This window comes from Delphinapterus leucas, chromosome X (genome assembly GCF_059928025.1).
Source record: "Delphinapterus leucas isolate spDelLeu-1000000601 "Yukka" chromosome X, BTC_Dleu_Yukka2, whole genome shotgun sequence".
Lineage (NCBI taxonomy): Eukaryota > Metazoa > Chordata > Mammalia > Artiodactyla > Monodontidae > Delphinapterus > Delphinapterus leucas.
Genome location: NC_143150.1, coordinates 79,698,901 through 79,713,867, shown reverse-complemented (window position 1 = coordinate 79,713,867; position 14,967 = coordinate 79,698,901). Strand labels below are relative to the sequence as shown.

General features: G+C 39.0%; 1 protein-coding gene across 5 annotated transcripts in view; it reads right to left on the bottom strand.

Moving 5' to 3' along the window:
* ARHGEF9 (Cdc42 guanine nucleotide exchange factor 9) overlaps positions 1-14,967 on the bottom strand; it is a 229,633-nt gene that overhangs the window by 101,566 nt on the left and 113,100 nt on the right. For 4 of the 5 annotated variants that reach the window (XM_022564092.3, XM_022564103.3, XM_022564101.3 and 1 more), the window contains one exon: positions 5,538-5,729. The exons of the other annotated variant lie outside the window; for it this stretch is intronic. In XM_022564092.3, the coding sequence (XP_022419800.1) occupies positions 5,538-5,729 (192 nt within the window). The remainder of the gene's footprint in view (positions 1-5,537; positions 5,730-14,967) is intronic. 5 annotated transcript variants of the gene reach the window in all.

The window sequence follows — 14,967 nt, the reverse complement described above, 5'->3', positions numbered from 1 at the left end:
TAAGGTGGATCAAAGAAACTCTGGATCACCTAGGGTTTGAAAAACCCTTTAGGGAAAGGCTCTTGCAAGTCTGGACTTCAGTGTCTCCATCTCTAAAATGCATATATCAGAAAAGATTTCCAGGGCCCCATTCAGCTCTTGACTCTCTAGAGATATCATGTACTGTTTTGCCTGGAAGCCTAAGACCTGACAGGAGACCTGATAAACGTCTTGAAAATAATTTTAATAAAACTAGGGAATGATGACTATTGTTGTCCTGTTCACAGCTGTATCTCTAGAGTTTAATACAGTACCTGGCATATAGTTGCTGCTCAATAGATATATGTTGAATAACTGCAAAATGACTAGCTCTTCTCATGCTAATGATGACAAAAGGTAAATTAGCAGCAGAATTCTTAAATTGTTAGTTTTCTTTTCTTCTTTTGTTCAGGATGTCTTTTTTTCAAATTAAACAAAACCATTAAAAAATAAGAGGATGACAGGAAGAAGACTATTTGCAACTTGGAAAACTGACAAGGGATTAATATCTGGAATATACAAGGAACTCCTATAAATCAGCAAGAAAAATATGAGAAACAATGGGAAAATGGGCAAAGGATGGGAACAGGGCCTTGAATGTCCAGGTGGTATAGATAGGTAGGGCCTAGAGCAGCCAGAAATCCCTGGGCTGGTCACTTCAGGCCAATGAGCTGCCTTATCCTTTTACTTTAGTATGCTATACAAATATTACTGTTTTATACATGTATTATTTTCGATGTATACACCAAGATGTAAAAACCATTGGAAATCATCAGGATAGGCAATTAACAGAAAGAAAATAAAAACAGTAAGTTTGAAAACTCCAGGCTTAAACATATCAAATGCAAATGTCTTGAAGCTATAGCATGATAAACTCTATTAGACCTAGGAAGAATTTCTTGATGGTGAAGGGTATAAGACAGTAATACGAATGACTGAGGAAAGCTAGTTCCAGCTTTTCTGGACGCATTTGAGGACAGAATTTATTTCATAGATATCAGATGACTGAGATGATCTTCCTCAGAGAGGCAGATGAGGCAACTTTATAAGGCATATTTAGCTTTGCTTGCCCTGTGTCTCAGTCTCCCTGATCATAATATGATTTCTAAGATTACAAGAGGTAATATCACCAATCATTGGTCAAGGTGACCTAGAACTAAGCCAGTACTCTTTTATCCCACTGTCTGGATTTAGAAAGAAGAATGTCATCTTTTCAGAGAACTCATTAAAAAATATATTTTCTTTTACTGGCTTCACTGAATAACTTTGATAAAAATAACTCTATTTCCTACTTCCTCGTTTGTAAAATGAAGGTATTGTAACTTAAATGTTTGTGAGGCATTTTCTGTTCCCAGGAGTAATTAATAAATGAATGAATGAATAAATAAATAAATAAATAAATAAATATTTTCTAATAGATAGTGACTTTTTCCTATACTGAATGCAGTATTAAGTGATCTCCCTTAACCTACAGAAAGAGTAGATTATGCCTTGTTAACACATTCATGCCTGAGTAAGACATGCCTCCATGGGTAACAAGGAGGAAATGGCAAAACATGCAGAATCATGGATCACTATCACAGCGTTCTTTAGTGAAAGCATACCCTAGATCTCACAGAATCAGAGAAAGTAAGAGTCAGACAACACTTAAAGAGCAACTCTACCAACCTGCTAATTTTAGAGTTGGGGAACAAGGTCCAGGATGGAAAAGATTCACCCGACGTTCCTCAGTCAGTTTGTGACTAAGGCGGGACCTGAACCTGGGACTCCCAATTCTGGTTTTGATATTCTTCTTATAAATCATATTGTTCCTCATAGCTTTAGGTTTAGGTAACACACCCCTGAGCTAAAATACTGCCTTCTGGCCCATCAAGACACAGCTTTCTCTACCCTTCTTTTGCTCTAGCTAAACGTTCCTTTGACATCTGTGGTTGAAGGATGGGACAAAGAGATACTTCCCATTCCCATTTAAACCCTTAGCTTCAGCATCAAGAATAATAAAGAGATATGGCACTTGCAGAACACCAACAAAAGCTTTGCTTAGGTTGGCTGGATTAGGCAATTCCTCAAAACAGGGTCATAGCACTCTCTCTTTTGGAAGGATAAATACTTGCATTGCTGTTCTGAGCCCATGCCCTGTAGGAAGAGGCCAAGATGTTTGGGAGTTGGGAACAAAATCCTTCTAAGACTAAGACTCCCACTGGGCCAGTGTCTGAGAACTCTGGGAAAGTACTGTTGCCTATTAGAGACTCAGACTGTTGATCTAGAAAATAGGAATAACAATAACAACCTATTTCCTGTCTGAAAATCAAATGGCATAAGATGTGAATGTACTTTGCCAAAATAGTACATGCACGTGAGCACTTATATTTAATTCCAACTTCCAAAAGTAGTTATTGAGCATCTACCATCTGCCAAGCACTGTGCTAGATGTTGAGGATGTATCAGTAAATCAATAAAAAAAAAAACCTTTCCCTCATAGAATTTACTTTCTAGTAGGGGAGAAAGGCAATAAACAAAACATAAAAGCAAAATATATAATAAGTCAGAAAGCAGTAAGTGCAATGGAGAAAAATAAAACAAGATAGTACATGGTTACAATTTTAGATAGAATAGCCAGGGAAGGTCTCAAGGAGATGATATTTGAGTGAAGCCTTGAAGGAGGTGAGAAATGGAGCCACATAGACATTTGAGGGAATAGTGATTTAGGCAGAAGGGAAAGCCAGTGGAAAGGCTATGAAGGGGGAGTGTGTCAGGCCTTTTTAAGGAACAGCAATTAGGCCATGTGGCTAAAGTAGTGAGAGCATGTGGGAAAAGAGCAAGAGATGAAGTCACAGAGGTAAGGAAGGGTTGATCACACAGGGCTTTGTAAGTAATAATGGGAACTTTGGCTTTTACTCAGGAAGGAAAGGTGAGCCATTGGAAAGTTTTAAGCAGAGGAGTGATATGAACGACTTAGGTATTGATATCATCCCTTGGCTGCTGGGTAAAGACCAGACTGTACTAACTTGTATTATAGACCTTATGACATTATAAGATAGCTATCATTTAAAAAAGTTTTTTATTGGGGTATAGTTGATTTACAATGTTGTGTTAGTTTCAGGTATACAGCAAAGTGAATCTGTTATACATATACATATATCCACTCTTTTTCAGCTTCTTTTCCCATATAGGCCATTACAGAATATTGAGTAGAGTTACCTGTGCTATACAGTAGGTCCTTATTAGTTATCTATTCTATTAGTAGTGTGTATGTGTCAATCCCAATCTTCCAATTTATCCATCCCCTGCCTTACCCTGCAGTAACCATAAATGTATTTTGTACACCTGTAACTCTATTTCTGTTTTGTAGATAAGTTCATTTGTAGCCTTTTTTAAGATTCTACATACAAGTGATATCATATGATGTTTGTCTTTCTCTGTCTGACTTACTTCACTCAGTATGACAATCTCTAGGTCCATCCATGTTGCTGTGAATGGCATTATTTCTTTTCTATGGCTGAGTAATATTCCATTTATATATGTACCACATCTTCTTTATCCATTCCTCTGTTGATGGACATTTAGGTTGCTTCCATGTCCTGCTATTATAAATAGTGTAAGATAGCTATCATTTTACAGCAGTGCTCCTCAAACTTTAATATGTATTGTAAGTCAAATGTGAACCTTGTTAAAATGTAGATTTGAATTCACGTCTGGAGTGGAATTAAAGATTCTGCATTTCTAACCAGCTCCCAGGTTATTCAGATGTTATTCCTCTAAGGCAGAACAGTTTGAGTGTAGGAGCTATGTCCAAGGCCTAGCATGGAGCAGAACTCCACTAAATGTTTGTGGAATGAATGACATATCAGTGGTTTGATGCCCAATGTCACGTAACATATTCGAGAGGGTAATTAAAAATATATATCAACCATTTGTATGGAGGTAGGAGGAAGAGAAAAAGATAAAAGAGAGACAATGATGGATAGGTGAATAGATGAAAAGGGAAGGAAGAAAAGGAAAACTACCTTTTCCCAAATACTTACAATATTAGATTTACTTCATTTCCTCAATAAAGCTAAGAGGTTGGTAAAATGAAGCCTACTGGACAAGTCATAAAATCAAAGGTTAGAGGAGTTAAGAGGCACCTTCAAGGCCACAGGGTTAATTAGTGACTAAGTTAAGATGTGAAAGCCAGCACTCCATGTCCACAGAGCCCTTGTTCTTTCTACCCTACCTTACTGCCTTGGGGAAGGGGGAGAAGATAACCTTTAACCTGCCTGGAAGGGGTGAAAAAATGAATTTAGGTGAAGAAAGTTAAGGCCCAAAGTCCATGATCTTGATCTTTTCAGAGCTGCACTGTCCGATGTGGTTGCTATTAGTCACGTGTGGCTATTTAAATTAAAATGAAATAAAATTTAAAATTCCATTTCTCAGTCATACTAGCCACATCTCAAGTGCTCAACAGCCACAGATATCTGATCAGTGGCTACTGTAATGGAGACTGCAGATACAGAACATTTTCATCACTGCAGGAAGCACTGCTTCCTATTAGGCAGCACTGCTCTAAAGAAACAAGAACTTTGAAAAATGTCAGAGCTATACCATTGATTACAGAGTGGTCCTGGACCTAATCAGTAGGGCTGGAGGACAGAAAGTAGGACCTGATCTCTTATCTGGAATAAAGGGGATGAAAATATTCAAGGTAGAGTTTTTCACTGGGTCAAGCATAACGCTATAGTGTGTGTGTGTGTGTGAGGGCGGTGGGGGAGAGAAATCCTTCTAAAAACATTATTTTCTCTATCTCTCATTGGTTTTCTCATACTGTTTAGTAAAAGGTCCTTTGAAAATGCCAACTTGTCTCTGCTGGACTCAAGGCAGTGTGAGAAAAAAAGGTTCTCATCCTCACTCAGGTCAGAAAGCTGGAAGGGATGGAGTTAGACAATGTGGAGCCACAGTCCCTAGAGGGCAGAGTGGCATAGTGGAAGACAAGTATTACCAGGGATACTTGCAAAACATAGAGATTTCCGTGTTTTATCCCAGGCTGAGAATTCACAACTTTGCGTGGGGGGTGGGGTCAAAGAGGGCTGGAATCTGCATGTTTAACAAGCTAGCCCAGGGACTTTGGTGCACACTCAAGTTTGTAAACCACTGGCTTGGCAGGAAATGTGTTTTGCTGTAATGAAGTCAGGCCCTTACATGGGGTGGCAACAACTGGATCAGAAAACAAGAGGATAGGGATAGAGTTTCCGGCAGAGGGGACAGAGGGAGGCAGAGAGAGAGGGTGGGGAGAGGGAATATGAATATGAAAGTTAGACAGACAGGTAGATAGCAAAAACGGGAGAAATAAACAGAGAGACTGAGAAACCCCAAGGGAGGAGTCTCACCCACAGAACAGAATCTACGAGGTTAGTCAAGATGTGTTTCCTAATATCTTGGGATTTTCACAGGTACGGCCCAGGAAGGTTGTCATTTCTTCATGGAAGTGCCCTCTACCCCACCCTGAGTGCCCTCACATGCACTATCATAGCTGAGCCTACCTCACAAATGTCCTTTAGGTGCTTGATGTAATGACGCTCGGTGCTCATGATCTCATTGATTACGTTGGCTCGCATCTGGTCCCGGTTTTGGAGTGGCCGGCCCAGACAAAGGCAGTCTGAGTTGGGGTCCAGGTGCCCATTCTGAACGTCACTGGGCCCTTCCTCCACCCCATCCTCCTGGTTCACCCAGAGCTGTAGAGGCAGGCAGAAGAAGAATAACAGGTCAGCTTCCTTCTTTGAGAAGTTTTCAGCCAAGAAGAAAAAGGACAAACTAAATTATTCAGGTATTCAGAAAACCTTCAATCAGAGCCCTATTAAACTGAATGCCTGGCCTGGCTCTAGGGTGACTTGCTGGTCCTAGGCATGAGTCTATTCCTCTCTAGGCCTATGGTGACCTATCCATAAAATGGAGGGTGGAGAAGAGTAGGACTAAACCATCTATAAGTGTCTTCCTGGCTAGGAAGGTTTCAGAGGAGAAAAGAGTTATGGCAAGCAGAACTCATTCATGCTGGAGCATATCTAGGCAACACAGCTGTGTCAAAAAATATGTATTAAATTATACATCTTGGGAGGAGAGGCGTCCAAGATAGTGACATAGGAAGACCCTTAGCTCACCTCCTACCATAGACACACCAAATCTACACCTATGTAGAGAGCAATTCTTGAGGGCTGATTGAACAGCCATTGCACATAAAATGACCAGATAGAAATGAGAGGTAAAGATGGAGACATGGTATATGTGGGAACCACACCTCTGTAGTAGCAATTTGCAGTAGGGATAGGTATTGCTGAGGGACATAGGCACAGACTCACCTACCTTGGGAAACAGGAAAAACATAAAACCCAGCAGGTTAAAGAGCAGACTCACAGACTTAGAAAACAAACTTATGGTTACCGGGGGGGAGCATTGGGGAGAGGGATAGATTGGGAGTTTGGGATTGACATGTACACAATGCTATATTTAAAATAGATAACCAACAAGGACCTACTGTATAGCACAGGAAACTCTGCTCAATATTCTGTAATAACTTAAATGGGAAAAGAATTTGAAAAAGAATAGATACATGTTTATGTATAACTCAATCACTTTGCTATATACCTGAAACTAATGCAACACTGTTAATCAAATATACTCCAACATAAAATAAAAATTAAAAAAAATAAAAATAAAATAAAGAGCACCTAGACTGTATAGTAATGAAAATTCATTTACTAACACTAGAACTTCTGCCAAATGGGCAAATAACTGCTGGAACCCCCAGGGGCAGTGCAACTAAGGAACACAAACAGAAATCTTTCTGTGCAGCTGCACAAGCCGCAGATGAAATCCCCGAGATCAGCTTGGTAAATCCTGTGTCTGTGGAATACCTGAATGGACGAGTGGTCCCACAACAGAGACTGGTCTAGGCTTCCTAGGAGTGGACTATGGGGGGTAAGTAAATGTGGGAGTCGGGCCAGGTCAGAATGTGAGCTGGCCCCACAGTGCCCACAGCAAGTCCAGAGACCCACCTATAGGTATTGGAGGGCCTCCAGGGGAGGTGGAGATTGGCTCTGGCTCACTGTGGGAGCAAGGACGCTGACAGAGGAGGCCTCAGGAAAATATGATTATTACTATTATTCATTTTTGTTTGTTTCATTTTATTCAGTTGTTGGTGGTGTTGCATTTATTATTTTTTCTTTTATTTTTAATTAAAAAGTTTTAAAGATATATATTCATTCTTCTATTTTTAATTTACTTTTTTGTTGTGTTAGAGTTTTTATCTTGTGTTCTTTGGTTTTTATTTTATTTATTTTTATTTTTTTGATTGTTTTACGTGTATATTTTATGTATTTTTGCATTATTTGTTTGCTCTATATTTTTAATTTTTTGTTTATGTTAGTCTAGTCCTAACTGTTCTCATTTTTAAATTCTTTTGTTTCTTTGTACTATTGGTATTTTTTTTTTTTTTCTTTATTTGTGTGTGTGTGTTGTATTGTTGCTCTGCTGTAGGTTCGAGGTAGTTTTTGCTATCTTTTTTAACATCTTTATTGGAGTATAATTGCCTTACAATGTTGTATTAGTTTCTACTGTATAACAAAGGGAATCAGCTATATGCATACATATATCCCCATATCCCCTCCCTCTTGCGTCTCCCTCTGTCACTCCCTATCCCACCACTGTAGGTGGTCACAAATCACAGAGCAGATCTCCCTGTGCTATGTGGTGGCTTCCCAATAACTATCAATTTTACATTTGATAGCATATATATGTCAGTGCTACCCTCTCACTTCGTCCCAGCTTACCTTCCCTACTCCCTGTGTCCTCAAGTCCTGTGTCTGCGTCTTTATTCCTGTCCTGTCCCTAGGTTCATCAGAATCATTTTTTTTAAATCCATATATATGTGTTAGCATATGGTACTTGTTTTTCTCTTTCTGACTTACTTCACTCTGTATGACAGACTCTAGGTCCACCCACCTCACTGCAAATAACTCAATTTCATTTCCTTTTATGGCTGAGTAATATTCTATTGTATATATGTGCAACATCTTCTTTATCCATTCATCTGTTGATGGACATTTAGGTTGCTTCCATGTCCTGGCTATTGTAAATAGAGCTGCAATGAACATTGTGGTACATGACTCTTTTTGAATTATGTTATTCTCACAGTGTATGCCCAGTAGTGGGATTGCTGGGTCATATGGTAGTTCTATTTTTAGTTTTTTAAGGACCCTCCATACTGTTCTCCATAGTCACTGTATCAATTTACATTCCCACCAACAGTGCAAGAGGCTTCTCTTTTCTCCACACCCTCTCCAGCATTTATTGTTTGTGGATTTTTTGATGATGGCCATTCTGATTGGTGTGAGGTGATACCTCATTGTGGTTTTGATTTGTATTTCTCTAATGATTAGTGATGTTGAGCATTCTTTCATATGTTTGTTGGTAATCTGTATATTTTCTTTGGAGAAATGTCTATTAAGGTCTTCTGCCCATTTTTGGATGGGGTTGTTTTATTGATATTGAGTGGGATGAGCTGCTTGTATATTTCAGAGATTAACCCTTTGTCAGTTGTTTGGTTTGCAACTACTTTCTCCCATTCTAAGGGTTGTCTTTTTGTCTTGTTCATGGTTTCCTCTGCTGTGCAAAACTTTTAAGTTTCATTAGGTCCAAATTGTTTATTTTTGTTTCAATTTCCATTTCTCTAGGAGGTGGGGTGGGTCAAAGAGTCTCTTGCTGTGATTTATGTCATAGAGTGTTCTGCCTATGTTTTCCTCTAAGAGTTTGAGAGTATCTGGCATTACATTTAGGTCTTTAATCCATTTTGAGTTTATTTTTGTGTATGGTGTTAGGAAGTGTTCTAATTTCATTCTTCTACATGTAGTTCTCGAGTTTTCCCAGGGCCACTTAAGGAAGAGGCTGTCTTTTTTACATTGTATATTCTTGCCTCCTTTATCAAAGATATGGTGACCATATGTGTGTGGGTTTATCTCTGGGCTTTCTATACTGTTCCATTTAACTATATTTCTATTTTTTGTGCCAGTACCATACTGTCTTGATTACCATAGCTTTGTAGGATAGTCTGAAGTCAGGGAGCCTGATTCCTCCAGCTCCATTTTTCTTTCTCAAGATTGCTTTGGCTATTCAGGGTCTTTTTGTTTCCATACAAATTGTAAAATTTTCCGTCCTAGTTCTGTGAAAAATGTTATTCATAGTTTGATAGGGATTGCATTGAATCTGTAGATTGCTTTAGGTAGTACAGTCATTTTCACAATGTTGATTCTTCCAGTGCAAGAATATGGTATATCTCTCCATCTGTTTGTATTATCTTTAATTTCTTTCATCAGTTTCTTACAGTTTCTTTGTATAGGTCATTTGTCTCCTTAGGTAGGTTTATTCCTAGGTATTTTATTCTTTTTGTTGCAGTGGTAAATTGGAGTGTTTTCTTAATTTCTCTTTCAGATTTTTTGTCATTACTGTATAGGAATGCAAGAGACTTCTGTGCATTAATTTCATATTCTGCTACTATACCAAATTCATTGGTTAGTTCTAGTAGTTTTCTGGTAGCATCCTTAATATTCTCTAGGTATAGTATCATGTCATCTGCAAACAGTGACGGTTTTACTTCTTTTATGATTTGGATTCCTTTTATTCCTTTTTCTTCTCTGATGGTGGTGCCTAAAACTTCATAAACTATGGTGAATAATAGTGGTGAGAGTGGGCAACCTTGTCTTGTTCCTGATCTCAGGGGAAATGGTTTCAGTTTTTCACCATTGAGAAAGCTGTTTGCTGTGTGTTTGTCATATATAGCCTTTATTATGTTGAGGAGGTTCCCTCTATGCCCACATTCTGGAGAGTTTTTATCATAAGTGGGTGTTGAATATTGTCAAAAGCTATTTCTACATTTATTGAGATTATCACATGGATTTATCTTTCAATGTGTTAATATGCTGAATCACAATGATTGATTTGCTTATATTGAAGAATCCTTGCATTCCTGGTATAAATGTCACTTGATCCTGCTGTGTGATCCTTCTAATGTGCTGTTGGATTCTGTTTGCTAGTATTGTGTTGAGGATTTCTGAATCTATGTTCATCAGTGATATTGGCCTATAGTTTTCTTTTTTTGTGACATCTTTGTCTGGTTTTGGTATCAGGGTGATGGTGGCCTCATAGAATGAATTTGGGAGGGTTCCTCCCTCTGCTATATTTTACAAGAGTTTGAGAAGGATACATGTTAGCTCTTCTCTAAATATTCGATAGAATTCACCTGTGAAGCCATCTGGCCTTGGGCTTTTGTTTGTTCGAAGATTTTTACTCACAGTTTCGATTTCAGCGCTGTGATTGGTGTGTTCATATTTTCTATTTTTCCTGGTTCAGTCTTGGAAGGTATTACTTTTCTAAGAATTTTTCCATTTCTTCCAGGTTTTTCATTTTATTGGCATATAGTTGCTTGTAGTAATCTCATGATCCTTTATATTTCTGCAGTGTCAGTTGTTCCTTCATTTTCATTTCTAATTCTGTTGATTTGAGTCTTCTTTTTTGTGTGTGATGAGTCTGGCTATAGGTTTATGAATTCTTTTTTTCCCAAAGAATCAGCTTTATGTTTACTGATTTTTGCTATTTTTCCCTTCATTTCTTTTCATTTCTGATCTTTATGATTTCTTTCCTTCTGCAAACTTTGTTTTTTTTAATTTTTGTTCTTCTTTCTCTAATTGCTTTAGGTGTAAGGTTAGGCTGTTTATTTGAGATTTTTCTTGTTTCTTGAGCTGAGATTTTATTGCTATAAACTTCCCTATAGAACTCTTTTGCTACATCCCGCAGGTTTTGGGTCATCGTGCTTCATTGTCATTTGTTTCTGGGTATTTGTTGATTTCCTCTTTGATTTCTTCAGTGATCTCTTGGTTATTTAGTAGTGTATTTTTAGCCTCCATGTGTTTGTAATTTTTACAGTTTTTTTCCTGCAGTTAATATCTAGTCTCATAGTGTCGTGGGCTGTAAGCATACTTGATACAAATTCAAATGTTCTTAAATTAACCAAGGCTTGATTTGTGATCCAAGATATAATCTATTCTGGAGAATATTCCATGACCAGTTGACAAGAAAGTGTATTCTGTAATTTTTGTATGGAATGTCTTATAAATATCAATTAAGTCCATCTGCTCTAATGTGTCATTTAAAGCTTGTGTTTCCTTATTTATTTTCATTTTGGATGATCTGTCCATTGTTGAAAGTGGGGTTAAAGTACCCCACTATTTTTGTGTTACTGTTGATTTCCCCTTTTTGACTGTTAGCATTTGCCTATGTATTTAAGTACTCCTATGTTGAGTGCATAAATATTTACAATGGTTATATCTTCTTCTTGGATTGATCCCTTGATCATTATGTAGTGTCCTTCTTTGTCTATTTAATAGTCTTTATTTTAAAGTCTATTTTGTCTGATATGAGAATTGCTACTCCAGCTTTCTTTTGATTTCCATTTGCATGGAATATCTTTTTCTATCCCCTCACCGAGTGGTATTTCATGGGGCCAGGAGGTTAGTGGTGGTCCAATGACCTGTACTCGGCTCCCCACCTCGCAGGTTCAGGCCTGACACCCAGCTGGAGCACCAAGACCCTGCCAGCCACGTGGCTCAGAAGAAAAGGAAGAAAAACAAACAAACAAACAGATATAACCCCAAACTACATAGTAATAGCAATACTAAACAGACAAAATCACACAAAGAAACATACACACATGGAATAGCTTCAAGATGGTGGAAGACTAAGACGTGGAAATCACCTTCCTCCCCACAAATACATCAGAAATAAATCTCCATGTGGAATAACTCCTACAGAACACCTACTGAACACTGGCAGAAGTCCTCAGACTTTTCAAAATGCAAGAAACTCCTCACATACCTGGGTAGGGGAAAAGAAAAATGAAAAAAACAGAGACAAAATAATACGGACAGGACCAGCACCTCTGGGAAGGAGGTTGAAGGAGGAAAAGTTTCCACACACTAGGAAGCTCCTTCACTGGCTGAGAATGGGGCTGGGCAGGGGGAGGGGAACTTTGCAGCCAGGGAGGAGAGCTCAGCAACAGGGGTGAAGAGGGCAAATTGGAGAGATTCCTGCACAAATGATTCCCTGGTGACCTGCACTCACAAGCCTAAGAGGCTTTTCTGCTCACCCGCCAGGGTAGATGGGGGCTGGGAGCTGAGGCTCAGGCTTTGGAGGTAGGATCCCAGGGAGAGGACTGGGGTTGGCTGCATGAATACAGCCTGAAGGGGGCTGGTGCTCCACAGTAGGCCAGAAGGGAGTCCGCGGAAAAGTATGGAACTGCCAAAGAGGCAAGGGATCATTGTTTTGCAGGGCGTGAGGAGAGAGGATTCAGAGCACCACCTAAACCAGCTACAGAGTCAGGCATGTGTCATGGCTATCAGTGTGGACACCAGAGATGGGCATGAAACGATAAGGCTGCTGCTGCAGCCACCAAGAAGCCTGTGTGCAAGCACTGGTCACTATCCACAGTTCCCCTTCCAGGAGCCTGTGCAGCCCACCACTGCCAGAGTCCCGTGAGCCAGGGATGATTTCCCCAGAAAAGCACAGAGTGTGAATTGTCATGCTAGCCTCTGATGCCACAGACTTACACCCAATTTTGTACCCCTCCCTCCCATGGCCTGAGTGAGCCAGAACCCCTAATCAGCTACTATTTTAGCCCCGTCCTATCTGTGTGGGGAACAGATGCCTCAGGCGACCTGCATGCAGAGGCAGGACCAAATCCAAAGCTGAACCCCAGGAGCTGTGCTAACAAAGAAGAAAAAGGGAAACCTACCCCAGTAGCCTTTGGAGCAGTGGATTAAAACTCCACAATCACCTTGATGTACCCTGCACCTGTGAAATAACTGAACAGATGATGAATCATCCCAAAACTGAGGCAGTGGACATTGGAAGCAACTGTAGACCTGGAGTTTGCTTTCTCCATCTAATTTGTTTCTGGCTTTATGTTTATTTTAGTTTAGTATTTAGAGTATTTATCATTGATAGACTGGTTTATTGATTTGGTTGCTCTCTTCCTTTTTTTTAATATATATATTTTTTCTTTTTTCTATTTTTGGGAGTGTGTAGGTGCATGCTTCTTCATGTGATTTTGTCTGTATAGATCTGCTTTTACAATTTGTCCTAGTTTCTGTCTGAAGTGTTTTTTCTTTCTTTTTTTAGAAAAATATTTTAGCACTTGTTATCATTGGTGGATTTGTTTTATCGTTTGGTTGTTTTCTTCTTTCTTTTTTAAATACTTTTTATTTTAATAATTTTATTTTACTTCTTTCTTTCTTTCTTTTCTTTTCTTTCTTTCCTTTTATCTCACTTTACTTCTGAGCCATGTGGCTGACAGGGTATTGGTGGTCTGGCCGGGTATCAGGCCTGTGCCTCTGAGGTGGGACAGCCGAGTTCAGGACACTGGTCCACCAGAGACCTCCTATCACCACATAATATCAAACAGCGAAAGCTCTCCCAGAGATATCCATCTCAACACTAAGACCCCACTCCACTCAATAACCAGCAAGTTACAGGGTTGGACACCCTATGCCAAACAACTAGGAAGCAGGAACACAACCCCACCCATTAGCAGAGAAGCTACCTAAAATCATAATAAGATCAGAGACACCAACACACAAAACCAGATGTGGTCCTACCCACGAGAAAGACAAGATCCAGCCTCATCCACCAGAACACAGGCACCAGGCCCCTCCAACAGGAAGCCTACATAACACACTGAAGCAACATTAGCCACTGGGGGCAGACACCAAAAACAACAATGATTATGAACCTGCATCCTGAAAAAAGGAGACCACAAACACAGTAAGTTAAGGAAAATGAGAAGCCAGAGGAACACACAGCAGATGAAGAACCAAGGTAAAATCCCACCAGACCAAACAAATGAAGGGAAAGTAGTCAGTCTACCTGAAAAAGAATTCATGGTAATCATAGTAAAAATGGTTCAAAATCTTGGAAATAGAATGGTGAAAATATAAGAAATGTTTAACGAGAACCTAGAAGAAATAAAGACCAAACAAACAAGGATGAACAACACAATAAAAGAAATTAAAAATCCACTAGAAAGAATCAATAGCAGAATAACTGTGGCAGAAGAATGGATAAGTGACATTGAAGATAAAAGAGTAGAAATATATACTGCAGAACAGATTAAAGAAAAAAGAATTGAGGACAGTCTCAGTGACCCCTGGGACAACATGAAATGCACCAACTAGCGAATTATAGGGGTGCCAGAGGAAGAAGAGGAAAAGAAAGGGACTGAGAAAATATTGGAAGAGATTATAGTTGAAAACTTCCCTAATATGGGAAGGAAATAATTAGTCATGTCCAGGAAGCATAAAGAGTCCCATACAAGATAAATTCAAGAAGAAACACGCCAAGACACATAATAATCAAAGTATCAAAAATTAAATACAAAGAAAAAATATGAAAAGCAGCAAGGGAAAAACAATAAATAACATACAACGGAATCCCCATAAGGTTAACAGCTGATCTTTCAGCAAAAGCTCTGCAAGCCAGAAGGGAGTGGCAGGACATATTTAAAGTGATGAAACGGAAAAACCTACAACCAAGATTACTCTGCCCACCAAGGATCTCATTCAGATTCAATGGAGAAATTAAAATATTTACAAAGAAGCAAAAGCTAAGAGAATTCAGCACCACCAAACCAGCTTTACAACAAATACTAAAGGAACTTCTGTAGGCAGGAAACGCAAGAAAAGGAAAAGACCTACAATAACAAACCCAAAACAATTAAGAAAATGGTAATAGGAACATTCATATTGATAACTACCTTAAATGTAAATAGATGAAATGCTCCAACAAAAAGACACAGACTGGCTGAATGGATACAAGAACAACACCTGTATATATACTGTCTATAAGAGACACACTTCCGACCTAGGGACACAT